The sequence below is a fragment of the Gavialis gangeticus genome, unplaced genomic scaffold, assembly GCF_001723915.1.
Source record: "Gavialis gangeticus isolate Ggan-Ray unplaced genomic scaffold, GavGan_comp1, whole genome shotgun sequence".
NCBI lineage: Eukaryota > Metazoa > Chordata > Crocodylia > Gavialidae > Gavialis > Gavialis gangeticus.
The window spans coordinates 3,440,575-3,456,194 of NW_017729002.1; the positions used below are offsets into that span (position 1 = coordinate 3,440,575).

Sequence of the window (15,620 nt, forward strand, 5' to 3'; positions counted from 1 at the left end):
CTGGTTCCTTGCAGCAGTGACAGCCTGGTCTGGAACTGGGGCAGAGCTATGATCCCCTGCTTGCATGCTCCTGCCCGGAGCATGTGAGCATGCAGGCTACAGATCGTGGCTCTTTCCTGGCTCCGGAGCAAAATACCTCCGTCACAAGTTCCCAGAGGCTCCAGAGCAGTCCCCTGCCTTGCTCCGCGGCTCGCGCTGCCAGCACAGCTGTGGCTGGTCTCCATGGAGCCCCAGCCTGAGCTTTTCCATGCTGGTGCAGCTGGGGTCTTCTTGGAGACTGGCCCAAGTCATGTGGGCAGGGGCACCTGGGAAAGAGCTCACGGCCAACTGGATTTGGCCCGCAGGTCAGACTTTGCCCATCTCTGACTCAGTGCTTCTATCCCATACAAACTCATCTTTTAAGATTCACAGGCAAAATATATTTCTATGCAATAGGTAAAAGTAACTTTTTAATGCTTGAGAAGTTGGATCTGAAACAAATTTATAATAAAGATACAAAATAAATTCTCTACTGCCAACAAAATACACTGCACATCTCAGTGGCACTACCAAAGATATATTAAACACCTCCATCAATAGTGTGTTAAACTTTATAGTATTTCAATCAAATCTTGCAAGCAAACTCCCATTATTTATAGACTAAGTCTGCCCCAAAACATCTAATCCCCTCAATTCATTTTGATTCGCGCACATTTCTCACAAATGATAAACTAAAATTTATTAGACGAAGTCATTTGTCGATAAGCTATTTTGTCATTTAGGAGTGAATTTTAGAACCAGAACAGTTAATATCATCACTAATATCTAAAGCAGTGGAGACGAACCTCTTTGGCAGGTGAGCCATATATTAGCCCCACACCCTCCCCACTCCAATCCCCTTCCCCAGGCCAATTTGCTACTCTGCTTCCTGTCTCCTTCCCAGTGTTCTCTGCCCAATTTGCTGCTTCACTTTGTTTCCTGCCTCATGCCCCATCTACAGATGTGCTGCCCGTCCCCACCCCTATTTGCCAAGTGCCACACACAGAGGTTGCCTATGCCACTTGCAGCACCAGTGCTGCAGGGTCACCACCCCAATCTAGAGAATACCAGAGTTATGTACTGTGGTTGCACAAAAATGAAGCCATTCATAATGTAATGGGTCTTTGTAAAATTTAGGCAGAAAGACACCAGAACTCAAAGCTATATCTATTTAAATTGTACTTTTTAAAGTTCCAAATTATCTCTATCTAAATGCACTTTCTCTAAAGCAGAGGCAGGCAATTATTTCAGGTGGAGGGCCACTTACTGAGTTTTGGCAAGCCACCAAGGGCCGCATGACAGGTAGCCATGGGCAAATAAATATTAATTTTCTAAATTTTTTAGGGGCCCCGCAGGCCGGACAGAATGGCCTGGCGGGCCGCGGGCCACATTTTGCCCACCCCTGCTCTAAAGGGTATAGTAAAAATCAATTTAAAATAGTAAGCATCAATGTTTATATTATTATGTTTATAATATCTTCATGCAGGCTTCCTTCAGGGTTCAAGTGTTTGCACTCCTAAATATGACCTACCATTTGGTAATCTTTGACCTTCACATTATGACTGCAGAGCTTTGCAACATCAGAAAAAAACTCAAATGTAAATGTGGGAAGATTTGGGAAGTGTATGAAGACCATATGAAGTCTGTTTGATAATGGGTAGGGATCTACCTAAATTGCAGTTTCATGAAAACTGAAATCCAGGGCTGCCTGTGAAATCCATGGGGGAAAAAACCCATGCTTAATAAAAACAAGATATACAGGAGGGGAAGGCACCAACTGGCAGGGCAGCAGACAAGATGGCATCTGCTCCCTTGTCCCTCCCCCCAGGCCCTCCCTGTCAATCAGCTCCAAGGGGTGGGGCTGCTGTGGAATGTCTGTGAAATGGGCTCTTTGTGCCGGGAAAAAGCTGAGAAAATGGCTTTGTGTTGCGGCGAGTTAAGTAGGTCCTTAATAACGGATACTCTGGGTGCATCAAATACAAACTCCATGTCAGAAATGGAATGTAATTGCTTTTCCTTTCTTTTTATCTCCATGTTGGACTGAAATTCCAGTAGCACATGGTTAAAAAGGGAAATTCAAACTTTGGTGACTGCATGTATTCAAAAAACACATCCTTGAACAAAGCCAGCTAGCTACTGCCTGGGGCAAATCAGTTCTTCAAGCCTGTAAGTAGGCAGTGAATCACAGGATGAGGTTGATCTAAGGGTCACCAAAGAAAGTGTCTCAGCTACTGTGTAAAAAAAAAAAAAGGAGAGGAGACTTAGACAGATGAGCAAAAATTACATGATGTGAAGGAAAATTCCAGGGTTGCAGAAAGGGAAAAATCATGACTTCTCAGAGGACTCTGGCCTAAGCTGACCTAAATACTGAAGACTATTCAGGAAAGAACATACACACGTGTGTCTGCTCTTCTGTCGAGATCCATATATTTCTTAAACCAGATAAAGTGAAGAAGGGCTTTGCTTTTAGAATCCTTACAAAATCTGTCTCTTAGGGGATGTGTGGTAGTTCAAAGAGTCCCACCCAGAAGAATGGAGTTTTGGGAAAGAATCTCTTTACGTTACAATGGGTCTCAAAACAGGTGACCTGGAGGGCCTGTTTCCACAAAGGATCAGTTAGTCAGTGTCTAGGAAGGCCAAAGAATAAAAATGTAGTTTGCTTACACCAAAAAATAGTTACAGGCTTAGTTCGTTAAGACTCAAACAGCCATCTCAGTAGTATCCAGCTGAGGGAGCTGTAGCTGAGTCCACAACACATGCAACAAGTATATTTTACTTGTTTTGCTACATCAAAAAATATTCATTCACAGATTCATAAATGCTAGGGTCGGAAGGGATCTCAACAGATCATAAAGTCTGACCCCTGTCTGGGCAGGAAAGAGTGCTGGGGTCAGATGACCCCAGCCAGATGCCTATCCAGCCTTCTCTTAAAGACCCCCAAGGTAGGGGAGAGCACCACCTCCCCCGGAAGCCAATTCCAAATTCTGGCCACCCTTACTGTAAAGAAGTTCTCCTGATGTCTAGCTTAAATCTGTTCTCTGTCCATTTGTGATCGCTGTTCTTTGTTACCACAAGAGGCGCCCTGGTGAACAGAGCATCTCCGATTCCTTGTTGCACCCCCCCTAATGAATTTGGAGGCAGCCACAAGATCACCTCTCAGCCTTCTCTTGTGGAAGGTTCCTTAGTCATGCACTGATGGAATAAGTAATTTATTCAGATTAAAAGTATAAGTGTAATCTTTGCCTGATTTTCCTCCCCCCACCCAATTCTTTTCAATTGATACTAAACATCAAGTGTTTTGGTCAGTAGCTACAGCAGTTCATGAGTAGGCCTTTCCATCATAGCATGAATTCATAAATTAGGCTGGCATGTTAAAAATAATTCACAATGGCAGAATGCTAATTAGTAATATAACGAAAACCTTTATGTTTCATAAGGGATACTCAACATTTCACAAATGGATAAAGTGGATGGAACAAGGCTTTATCGTGAAGAAAGTGGTTATTCCAGTTGAGTTCCCTAGTAGTAAACGATGTGGTAAACTTGTCAATTTATGAAAAAATTGGTGTAGACACATAAAACTATTACAAGAAAGCAGCTCTATTTCTACTCCTGAACACAGCATTCTTGGTACCACCAGGATTTTCACGTAGGAAGGTGTCGAGTCAATCCACTACTCCAACCCAAAATGGTTCATAACATAATATTTTCAACTATATACATACTGGGTCCATCCTGATGGTCTGCAAAGGAAAGACAAAAGAGCAAACTTTGATGTCTAACAAAATTAATAAAAGTTTCAAGAAATTTTGGGGAAGCAGTAGCAATTAGTACTGCTATCCCTGCCCGCTGCCAAATTCCAAGCCCCATAAGACTGCGTCAGGGCCATGCCATACCCCTACTTTCTCCACAGCCAGATCGGGTCCTGCTGAGCCCACCCCAAATATTGGATCTGGCCCACCAACTGGATCCAACCCATGGACAGACCAGATCCAGCCCACAGTGCAAAAAGTATGCGTATTGTTGGTGTAGGGCAAGAGGTTCTATTTATTTAGTATAAAAACCTTATCTCTTTATGTCCAGTCCTTAAATTAGCACTAATAACTCAATTTTCCATTATATTGGAAATGATAAAAAGCAAAACAAAACAATGACATTTTTATATTGTTTAATTGTTTAGAAATTGTAGTGACCTAGATGTACAACCATCCTTCAGAATCGGGCCTTAAAAGCAGGTAAATGGCTAAGCTTTAAAATCAACAGCTCTAGTCCAAAGGGCTGTTTCATCTAATCCTTCAGTCCCCATGGAAATCTCAAGAGTGCTTCAACTCTCTACAGTGTAGATTTTAATTCATCTAAGGAAAACCTGCCTGAAAAAATGATTAAATCAACAGCATTTAACACACATTTCATGACCAAGCTCTTCTTTCTCTCTCAAACTTTTAAACTCCAAGCGTGACAGGGACTATCAAAGTGACACCTGCATTTAGTTATATACATTATATTGTAGATGATTTGCTACATTGAAAAACAAGACCTTTTTAAGGATGTTCTTAGTGTGCAAGCTGGTTTTACAGTCACAATACACACATTCATAGGAGGCAACGAGTTTGGAAGCTGCAGGATCACAATATTCATAGGAAGGAGGAAGGACAGTCTAGTAGCTCAAAGTCACCTACAACTACCTTCTGCTTTCCTGCTAAACTGTCAGCCCTACAGTGCCTCAACATTTTTACAAAGTTAGAGAACTCTGAGAAAAAGTGAAGAAGCAACTTTAAGGACAAATATACTCAGATATAACGTTAATTACATTAACACTCAGTTCCCCAAAAGACCTCAGACTGCACTGTACAAACACACTGTGAATTTTTCAGATGAGGGAGGCTTTCACAGTCTTAAAAAGAGAAAACAAAGCTGAGAAAGAAAGGCACAGAGGTGAAAGTTAGAGAAACTTGCTGTGCCAGGATTAGAATACAAATCTCCTGACTCAGTGTACTATTTAAGAGCATAATTCATGGCCACACTTAAAACTTCACTAGAAACTCAACCAAAGCCAACAAGGCTTTCCATTATGCTTGTCCACTTCCTCTGAAGCATAAATCTGGTGACTTTTCAATATACAACCTTCCATTATCACTATTCAGCTGGAACTGTCCCAGAGTGTGCATGTTGCCTTATGCTTTCACCATGAAAAAAAGTCAGGCATAAAACATCAAAAAGGCACTGATTATAGACTGAGAGTGCAGCAAGTTTCCAACAGAGAGAGGCACTTAAGGGCATGTGCGTGCATGTATATTTGGAAATCTCAAAAAGATCAAATATTATGAGTCAAGCCATCCCAAATAATGACTGGTACCAAAAGAATGATTTTTAAAGACCTACTATTATTTTCCCAACTTTTACTATCCCACTTGCCATCAATGCATGTGCAATAGTTTCAGGTGGACGAGACACCTTTTAGGGCACAGAAATAAATGTTCCCTTTCCTGGCTGCATAAATGATTCCTCTTAGTCTCTTCTTACCAAGGAGTAGGGTACTACCCCGATCTATCCTGACTCTTCCCTCCCACTTTGACCTTTCCCTTGCATTCTCCCTGGAAGAATGCCTATAAAATACTGCTGAAAATAAGAATGATTACCATCCAAAAAACCCCACAAACAAACCCCAACATTTACCTTTGTGCCAATTTTCCAATTATTTTTCAGTAAATATTTGTGAAGGTTGCAAATAGCTTTACATGCAAGAATGTCTTTACAACATATTGTTAGCTTCTGGAAACACCCTAATGCAAGAAAAGCTTTTGACACTGAAAATACTTCAAGTGCAATTTTAAATAATCCTAATTTCCTTGAAAAAATGTAAATCAACTATATAAAAATACAAAGCAATTACAATAATTTTCATTTTTTTAAAATAGCATTTATAATCAGCCCAAACAGTTCAAAATAGCTTTTTTTACTTTAATTCTCCTTCATTTGTGCTGTCCAAGACCTGTTCTCTAGGATTTAAGCAACATTTCTAATTTCCCCTCATCTCAACTCCCAGGCAGAGAAGCCTCAGGATAGCAGGTATCAGGGTCGTTGTGTGGCAATGTCTGAGGCCAAAGCTCTTACACAACCTCTATCTACTTGTCCAGTCCTAAATGAGAAGAGGAATGAAGCTTCCAAACATATCAGTACGAGTGTTTTTCCTGCAGGCACCAAAATCCCATGAAGCTTGATCAATTTGTTGGTGAAGCTGCACCCACCTTGGCTGGTGAGTAGGGATTCCTCTTCCCATCCGGTTGAGGAACTGCCATACAATAGCTTTACTCCTTCAAACCAGTCCCTGCAAATCTTAAGTCTACCCACTGCCCTCCCCCTGCTCCTATTTTAGGGTCTATAGACACCCTTCATATTATCTCTGCTTTGTTTTAGCCATTAGAACACAAACTATCTCCAAGTCTGTGAACGTGGCTTTAACTGAATCCAGTGGGAAATGGCTGGATTTACAGTCAGCTTCATTTCCATATGCAGACTGTAGAGAAATAGTGACCATCTTGCTTGCTCAAGTCATATCAGCTTTAGGTAGAAGCCAATTTAAATAAAGGAAAATCTGCATGAAAGCTGTTTTTTTCATATACTTGCAGCAAAGATAACACTAAATTCTGAAAAAGTCTCACCTGTTAACACAGTAGTACCGACTCTGGGAAATGTATGGTGTGCACTGAGTTTTTAACCGTTTTCTCTCCATCTCCTTCCAGCTATCTTCTGTACATTTTCTTTTTGTTCGTTTCTCTTCATGTTTTTTCTCAACATATTCTGCATAGGTCTGGATCCTATAACTTTCAGCGTACCTGCTGGTGTTTACAGCTATGGGGAAGAAGAGAATTGGACATTATATACACAAGATGACCTTTAAAAAGATAGCCATCTCTCACCAAAAAGAACTTGCTTAAAAAAAAGGGAATCAGTGAACAGTTTGCTGTCAATATAATGAATTCAAAAGTGCATTGTTAATGGGGAGAAAAATTTGTACCATCTTAATTCACAATTATACCCATGACAAAGTATCTGTACAGTTATTTATTCCTAGCACTTCCTAAAAATGGAGTTAATTCAATTGAAGAAATTAGTTAATGAGAAAGCAATTCTTCAGTTAAAACCTTCTTCCAAATTGCATGTTGGCAACAAAACACTACGAGTATTTTTTTCCTTTAAGTTTCATTACTTAACCCTGCAGGTTTATTTTGCAATTCTGCCAGGAAAAGACTACATTTGCAAAATGTTTGCCAAAAACTCAGTCTGATTACTGAAAAACAGGTTTGAGTTGCACTTTGTATTACATAAAATAGTCACTGAAGAGACATTCTTAACTAGCACCCACTTGTTCATATGATATCTTTCTACTGTTAAAACACTAATTAACTGAAACATTGTGTCCTATTTTATGGTGCAGGAATTTCTCAACACACCCAGAATTATGATCACTCTGAAAACCCACTTTCATTGCCTGCCTTCACCCAGCAACAATTTACCAACATTCCTCCAAGTCCCAGAAGCTTTGCAGCTCTCAGCCTTTAATCTGCAAGGCAAGATCTGGCCTGAGGCCATCACTATAATGGGTGAATCAGCAAAATGAAAATCGGCTGTCAACTGGTGTCCTCTGCTGTTTCTAGCTTAACTGTCTGAAAGCAAGCTTATATATAGAGATATAGATATATCTATAGTGAGAGACAGAGAGAGCGTGTGAGCTTGTGTCATACACTCAACCTATGCATTTGAAATTCAGTGAAGTTTAAAACTAAATCTTGTTATTCCTTTTCCAGACTTTTAGGAGGAACAAAGTTGTTCTATTGCAACTCTTTATCTAACTTTCTAGTTTTGGTTGAAATAGGCATGTAGTTTTAACACTGACCATTTTATATTACTGTTAGCCAATATATTGAAGGCAGTAATGCCCAACATCATAGTCCAACTTGGGTCAGAATGTGGTGTAAACAAATAGCAGAACTTTGGATTTTTGTCAAGACTGACAAGGGTATCTTACAGAAGTATTTAGCATAACATGCAATTAAATGGCCCATGAGACACATGTAGCATATAAATAATCTAGATAAAGAAAAAGCCTTTTAAAGCCTAATTAGAATACAAAAGCATATGAAGGTTATGCCAGAGACCTCAGGAATAGTTGTATCAGAATCTGATTAATGAAAGTTTTTAGAATTTTTGTAGGAGCAAAAGAAACAGTAACACCACTACATACATGTGCTCATTAAGTTTCCCATGCATTACAAAGCTTCAGGATCTGTATCATTCAAAATTTTAGCTCCAGGGTTATACACCGACCACAGAATTAGTTTAATCCTTTGGATGCAATTTAAAAGTCAAAGACAGATCTCCCGTAAGAAAGTAATCTAATGTCCCACACTTCCTCAGCCCAGTACAAAATCTGTGCAAAAGTGAGGAAGATGTCACAGATGGCTGCCAAATTAAGATTTTTAAAAAAAATAACTGCGTATAAGTTAACATTTCTAAATAAAAGAAAAATCCACTCCCTTTGTATTTGTGCCTGTGTTTTATTGCAGCCCATGCAGAAATGTTATGCAGAGAACAATATAGTATGTTAGTTGTTGAATAGTTAAAATGAATGTGCAGAGAGTTAAGAACTTTACCACAGATTAATTTCTTATATGATTCTCAGAAGCTACAGTAAAGTAGGGAGGTTCTTTATAATAATTCGCAACCAGCAGCTATAAAGCTTTTAAAACAGCATTCTTCACCCTGGCATAACCCCCCCATACTTGTCAACAGCAGGGATGGCCAACCTGAAGCATGCATGTCATGGGTGGCCTAGGAATCCTCTTTGTGGCAGACTGGGGAGGCAACAGGCAGCATAGTGATAGATAGAGCAAGGAGAATAAAGCAGAGCAGCACATTGAGCAGGGAGCCCAGGGCAGGAACCAGAAACCAAAGCAACATTTCAAGCAGGGAGCAGAAAGCAGAGCAGCCAATCAAAATCAGAGTGGCAGTCAGGGAGGGTGTACGGCTAATTTGTGGCACGCCTACTAAACAGGTTGGCCTCCACTGCTCTAGAGAGAACCCACTGTGCACTGTCAACCCAACAAAATCCTAGTGGATTCATTTTTACAAAGGGATTGCTCCAATTTGCTGGGTGAAAAGGCTGTTCTCTGCCCCTCATGTGTTAAATTTGCCTTACCTTACCAGTTTTAAGTTACACAGAAAACTAGATCTGCAAGCCATAATTGCAAACATCACACTACGTTATGAAGATCATTTCTAGACCACCGCATCTCACTGGGCAGATTATTTAACAGAATGACTAAGGATGAGCAATCCAAAAGGAATGTGCACAAATACAAAGATTTTCTTTCATCAAGTCATTGCCCTTGTTCAAAACAACATCCTGACAGACAGTGTCACTGATAATACCAAGCATAACAAATACACAAGGTTATTCTACAGCTAAACTACATAAAATGCAAAGTGTGGGTAGAAATACCACTAATGGCATATAGCTTATATTACAATTGCAAAAATGCATCAAAGGTTGCAAAAATCAAGCACTCAAAGTTAGGAAATGTCATAATAAAGGTTATCTGTGAAACCTTAACTTTATCCCTTATATTTGTGCTCTTGTTCTTAAACACTATCACTATTTTTAACACAGAACCCCGCCTCATTTGAACAGAGATTAATTATAAACTATTCAATATATTTCAGCTTTGCTGTTCATTGTGTATACCCTTGGCTTGCCTTAGAGCTGGCTTGAAGAGTGTGCAATGAAGACCATTCCTTTCCGTGTAGACCTTTCCACAAACACACATCATTACAACATACAGTGCTCCACAAACATTAATAAAAGTCATCTACACCAGGATCTCAAGCCGCCTTGAGCAAGTACAGAAACTTACAGCAATAATAGTTTGTTATTAACTATGTGGGCCTATTTGCAGGGAATGAGACATACTGCCAACAGCAGTCACAGATATTTCACAAAATTGGAATGGAGAGATTTGGAAATTTTAGCTTCCATCTCCGGCCCTGAAAGGGAGTGTGTTTTAAGTGGGCAGTTCTGCTAATTTCCCCCAAGCTTCATTCTTTCTGCCATGACTTTCCAATGCTGTCTACATCCCTCACGTCATCTCTTCCTCACTTCTGGCTCCTTCTCCCAGTCCCAGTCTTCTTACTCAGCAGTCTTCCCCTCCAGGTTCACTGTTCATCTCCCAGATTCCCCTATATAGCCAGTTCCAGTTCCCAGTCTCTCCCTGTCGACAGGGAATTTCCTCTCTCATGCTTCTGGCCTTTACTTGTTGCCACATGAGGCTGGATAATTTTGCCCCTCTTGCTGCTACACGCGTCAGGGTTTGGTTTTGTTTTTTTCATAGATGCTAGGGTTGGAAAGGACCTCAATCGATCATAGAGTTCGAGCCCCTGCCCATGGCAGGAGAAAGTGCAGCGGCGTGCGACTCCCAGCCAGGTGCTTGTCCAGTCTCTTCTTGAAGACCCCCAAGGTAGGGGACAGCACCACCTCCCTTGGAAGCCCATTCCAGATTCTGGCAACCCTAACGCTGAGGAAGTTCTTTCTGATGTCCAACCTAAATCTACTCTATCAGCTTGTGGCCGCTGTTCCTGGTTTTGTTTTGGGTTTGTTTGCGTTTTTTTTAAGTCTTCCTCAGAACCAATGGGTATTGGGGCTGCAATCAAGGCTAGGGATTACAATCATAGTTCTTCATGAAAGAAGAGAGATATTATCAACAACTGTCCCATGCCACAAGCTATTTCTATCCTTAATAAAATAATGAGGAAAAATTGCTGAACATCTGGTAAGTGTGCAATTAGCAGTCAGGGTTATAAAAGAATAAATCTTACTAATTTACCCTTTGACAAGTATAAATTCAGTGGATAAAGGAAAGGAAGCAGATATATTTGTTTTGGCCATGCATTTGATTGCTCCTTATGAGGTCTTACTTGTAAATTTCTAGTTTTTAGTAATAATACCTATTATGGAATAAAAACTGGGTGAAGGATCAGAGTCTTGTCATTTTTCCTACCCTATCATTTCTCTAGTGCTTAACTTGCTTTTTGCTTGCAGCTTTCCCAAAAGAAGCAACACAACACAACACAACATTATTCCATGACAGTCCACAAGGTTTTTGACAATCTTAATTTCACTGCTGTCAAATAAAGTTTGAGAGGCATATGCCCTGGAGCTTTCTACCGACTCAGGGAGATTGTACTGCATCAATTTACATCTTTATATTGAGGCCTATCCTAGAAGATGGGAGCATGGAGGCAAGAGGCAAACCCCCAGGGTTTGTGCCATGCCTACCCAGAAACTCTGGCAGCTGTGCTACAAACCCTGCGGATTGCAATTTAACCCTCTGCGGATACTTTAGCATAGTGGTGTCAACCATGTCCTGAGGGTCAGAGCCAGCCCTTGAAGCCCTGTTATCTGACCCCCAGTGCTGCCCCTGAGTCTGAACTGTCCCAGCCAGGCCCACCAGGCAGGGCCCAGGATGCATTCTGAATGCATTTCCTGCTCTGGTGGCTCCAGGAACTGCACTGCACAAGACACCTTCCCCAGGTTCTTCCACATGACACACACAGCACCTGTTCCAGCCAGCGCTGGACCAGTGCTGTACATGGTGCTGACAGGCACTACACGCAGCACAGGTCCTGACTGAATCAGGTGCTGTGTGTGGTACAGTCCTGAACCAACTGCTGGAAGCACTGAGTACAGTGCTGCTCCCAGAGCAGCCAGAACAGGAGCTCTGGAATCTGCACTACATGGGGCATTTGCCGTGGCTGGACTGCGCCACCCAAGGCTCCCATTCCAGCCATACCGGGATCCACATTATATACAGTGCACCCAACCCAGCTGCTCCAAGAAGTATAGATCCTGAAGCAACTGGAATGGGTGCTAGATCCCGCACTGGTGGGGGTAGGAGGGGGGAGAGGGGGAAGAGGAGAGGAGGGGTCCGGAGTCCATTACCCCAATCAAGTTCATGGTCCAGTTCAAAGTCACTCACTTGGCCCATGAGGAAACTGACACAAGGAAATTAATTCAAATTCTGTTGATTTGTCTAGATCTGTAATAAACCCTTTTTAACTGGCACAGGAAGTAAGTTTTTTTCAAATTTTTATAAAATCCATTTCAAAATATGGCACCCCTGAAAAAGTAAACTGTCAGGCCAGACCTTTCAAAAGACTGAAATTCTGGAAAGGAGTGAGCTCAACATACTGAGGTGTCTAGTAGGTCAACCTACTATGGTGCTGTTTTCCATGAAGTGGTAAAAGACCTTGCTTCCAGAAACGGCGCTAGGCAGATTAATAGAAGAAACTGTCATAGCCGACTCAGATTATTCATTCATTCAAATTATACGCTGCCTTTCTCAATAAAGAATCAGGGCTGTTTAAAGGAAGCTTAGATGATCCTTAAAAGGTCTAACGTGCTTAGGTAAAAACACAGTAACCTGGTTTTGCTGAGGAAATTATACCAGAGCTGTGCAACAACTACATGTTCACTTTAAAAAGGCACTAAAATGTTAACATAATATAGCCATTATTTATGGACATAAAATTCCTTCTATTGACAGATCTATGTAAACCAATATAGAGATAAAAGGAAATGTCAAAAAATGCAATAAAGTTTGTTTCTAAATAGGTTCTGGGGAATCATTCAACTAAAAGCCCAAGACTGAGAACCCCCTGAAAACAAAATTCAGATATTTGTTTTATGCAGTCATTTTTGGAAAAGTTTTTTTTCCTGTAAATTAAACTTTTAGTCTGTGCTGATAACATGAGCCAATTTACAGCCAGTTGATAAAACTATCTAATCTTAAAAAACAGTAAAACATAATACAAAACAGACTGTTGTAATAATTTTAGTAATGTATTTATTGATTAATTAAATCCTTCCTATGCCCATAACACTTAAATATTTGGATTAAGCTCCCTAAAGTATTTTATTGAGTATTATCCTTTGAAACTAGGCTTTATTTCTGGTTTTACTATGCTTAGCAACAGCAACAAAAACAAAAATTAAAAGCTCTACTTTTTTTTATGAAAAAGAAACCTTTTTAAAAGTCTCTTCTGAATTAAGTCCTCAAATTATTTCTCCAGCACTCTTTGTGTTGACTTTTAGGGAGCCAGATAATAAACTAAAACGAATCTGAATCCTTTGAAAATAATAAAAATAATTTAAAAACCTCACGTTATCATATTCTACTACTATAAATTAAGCCTCCTAAAGGGCAGGTTTAACTGGCACAAAGGGAAAAGAAAAAAGCAAGACGCTATTGGAGATTTGTCCATAGTATAGTTTTGGAATAGTTTTATCATTGGCAAAACTGAACCAGAAGAATCTTTAGTGGAATTTTCCCCACTGACATTCTTCATTTTAAACATAGGTGACAAACTAGAGAACTTGAATTTTAAATGGACTAATTTAAATTGTTTAGTCTTTATTTAATGCCACTCAATACAGCTCAGAGCATCCCAGGGAAAGAACCAAGTCCCACACTATTACGAATTGAGAAAGAACACTTTATATTCAAAAGCTCTTCCAAAATATCTCCCCACCACACACTGGATCACAACCAATGAAAACTAGGAAGATTAAGCACTCGTCACTTTAACAAGAATCTCTCCTGCGAGGGAGTTCAATCACTAATCACTAGGAAAAAAAACCAGAACTTAAAATCTAAAGCTTTCATCTAAGCAAAGTGATTCTGTTAGTCCCCATACAAAACCTGGAATTTGATAAGCTAGTAAGATCGCTTATCCACATGCAAAGCCATGAAAAACAAGATCAAGACAACTGTTTGAGAAACAATGTACTACACTACTCTACTTTTACAAAGAATAAGTAAATGTTATGTGAAAACTTTTCTTTTGAACCTACAGCTAGTAACAGAAGGTTACTTTTCCTGATTGCCATGCAATGTGTCATTTTACCAGCGTACTGTCACTGAAACTGTCCCAGCCGGTTCCAAACAAATTCAGAAATTCTGTTTTCACCCTGGTAATAAGGATGTTGCAAGCACATTTCCTATGATGTACATCATGTCTGCTGTCTATTATGTTCATTTACACATAAACAAACTTCATGAATACCTTCTTTTGTAGAAAGTTCTTATGCTTTTTTTGTCTTTAAACTTCATTTAGAGGAAAAAAAAAGATTCATTTGGTGGCACACTGATTTGCTTTGATAGGAGGAAATTATAAGAAAGTGTGGTGGCTAAGTAACTTCTGCTTCTTATCTTGGTACAAATATAATTCCAAAAAAAATCACTACCCTACTTCAGTATTTTAGTAATTTTAGGTAATTAGGGTTAGGGACATATGGCTCTTCTGCTCCTCTTGCAAAAGTTAAAATATTGTCTCCAATCTCACACTGAACCTAATAACAAGAAGTTCCTACTTTACCAACTGCTTTTGGTGAGCTAAAGCAGGGGTGGCCAATCTGGCACAGGCAGCTTGTGTGTGTGGTGCACAGCAGCAAATAGGGCAGGATGCAAAAGGCAGAGCAGGGAAGACAAGGAATAAAGCAGAAAGCAGAGCAGGAAATCTGCACAGAACAGGAAGCAGAGCAGCAGATGAGACAGAAAGGGAACTGGAACAACACTCAGAGAGGATGCAGGGCTAATTTGTGGTAGGCCTGCCAAAAAATGTTGGCCTTCAGGTATTAAATTGGAAATCAATAACATGTAAGTTGGATTAATTAAAAACATTAATAAAAATGAAATTTAAAAAAGCCTATCAGAATATTAATAGAAAACGTTAATAGTGATTAGAAAAAGGTACACAGTGGTCTGTACTATGGCCAGCCATAGCACAGTGAAATAAATTACTACCAAAAAAACTACAAGAGCCCTCTGCTTCTTTAAACAATGAAGGGTTTTCCTAGGTTTTAGACCATTCTGGTAAAAGACCAGCTCACTAATTTTACTGCACTATTTGAATCCTCACCCATATATTAAGTCTCCTGATCAGAATCTACAGGGCTGACAGGGCACAATAAAGTACAAACTTGAGTCAATATATTCATTTATACTTAATTGTCATCTGGATGGAAAAGCAAAAACTATTTGTTACCTTAATGCCATGGTTCAAAGGTTTGAGCTTAACTAAAAATATGAATAAAGATTGACAAAAGTTTGCGAGATGGGAACAATTTTACTTTTTGCCTATGGCAAAAACATCAACTCTCTTTCACTGCCTTAGCAGGCACTTCAACTTCAACCTTAGATGGGTCAGAGCTCCCATTCAAAATCTGCGTAGCAGAACAATACAGGAGAGAAAAACAGAAGACAGTCATGATGTGTGAAACAGGCCGTATTTGGTTTGGATTCGAAAGGTTAGCGCTGACTTCGTTAAGGAGCACTTGGAGGGGTACAAGTCAGCAGGCCCGGATGACCTCCATCCACAGGTGCTGAAGAAATTGGCCAGTATCATAGCTGAGCTGCTGGCATGGCTGTTTGAGTACTCATGGTGCTCCGACCAGGTCCCCGAGGACTGGAAAAGAGCCAATGTAGTGCCCACTTTTAAGAAGGGGAGAAGGGATGCGCTGGGTAACTTTAGGCCAGTCAGTCTTACCT

General features: G+C 40.2%; 1 protein-coding gene across 2 annotated transcripts in view; it reads right to left on the reverse strand.

Annotated features, from left to right (window-relative positions):
* Positions 1-15,620, reverse strand: part of PARN (poly(A)-specific ribonuclease) — a 186,185-nt gene that overhangs the window by 29,035 nt on the left and 141,530 nt on the right. Inside the window, exons 22-23 of one of the 2 annotated variants that reach the window (XM_019507429.1) lie at positions 6,681-6,870; positions 3,744-3,761 (exon numbers count right to left, since the gene is read on the reverse strand). In XM_019507429.1, the coding sequence (XP_019362974.1) occupies positions 3,744-3,761; positions 6,681-6,870 (208 nt within the window). The remainder of the gene's footprint in view (positions 1-3,743; positions 3,762-6,680; positions 6,871-15,620) is intronic. The other variant, XM_019507430.1, reaches the window with a different exon arrangement.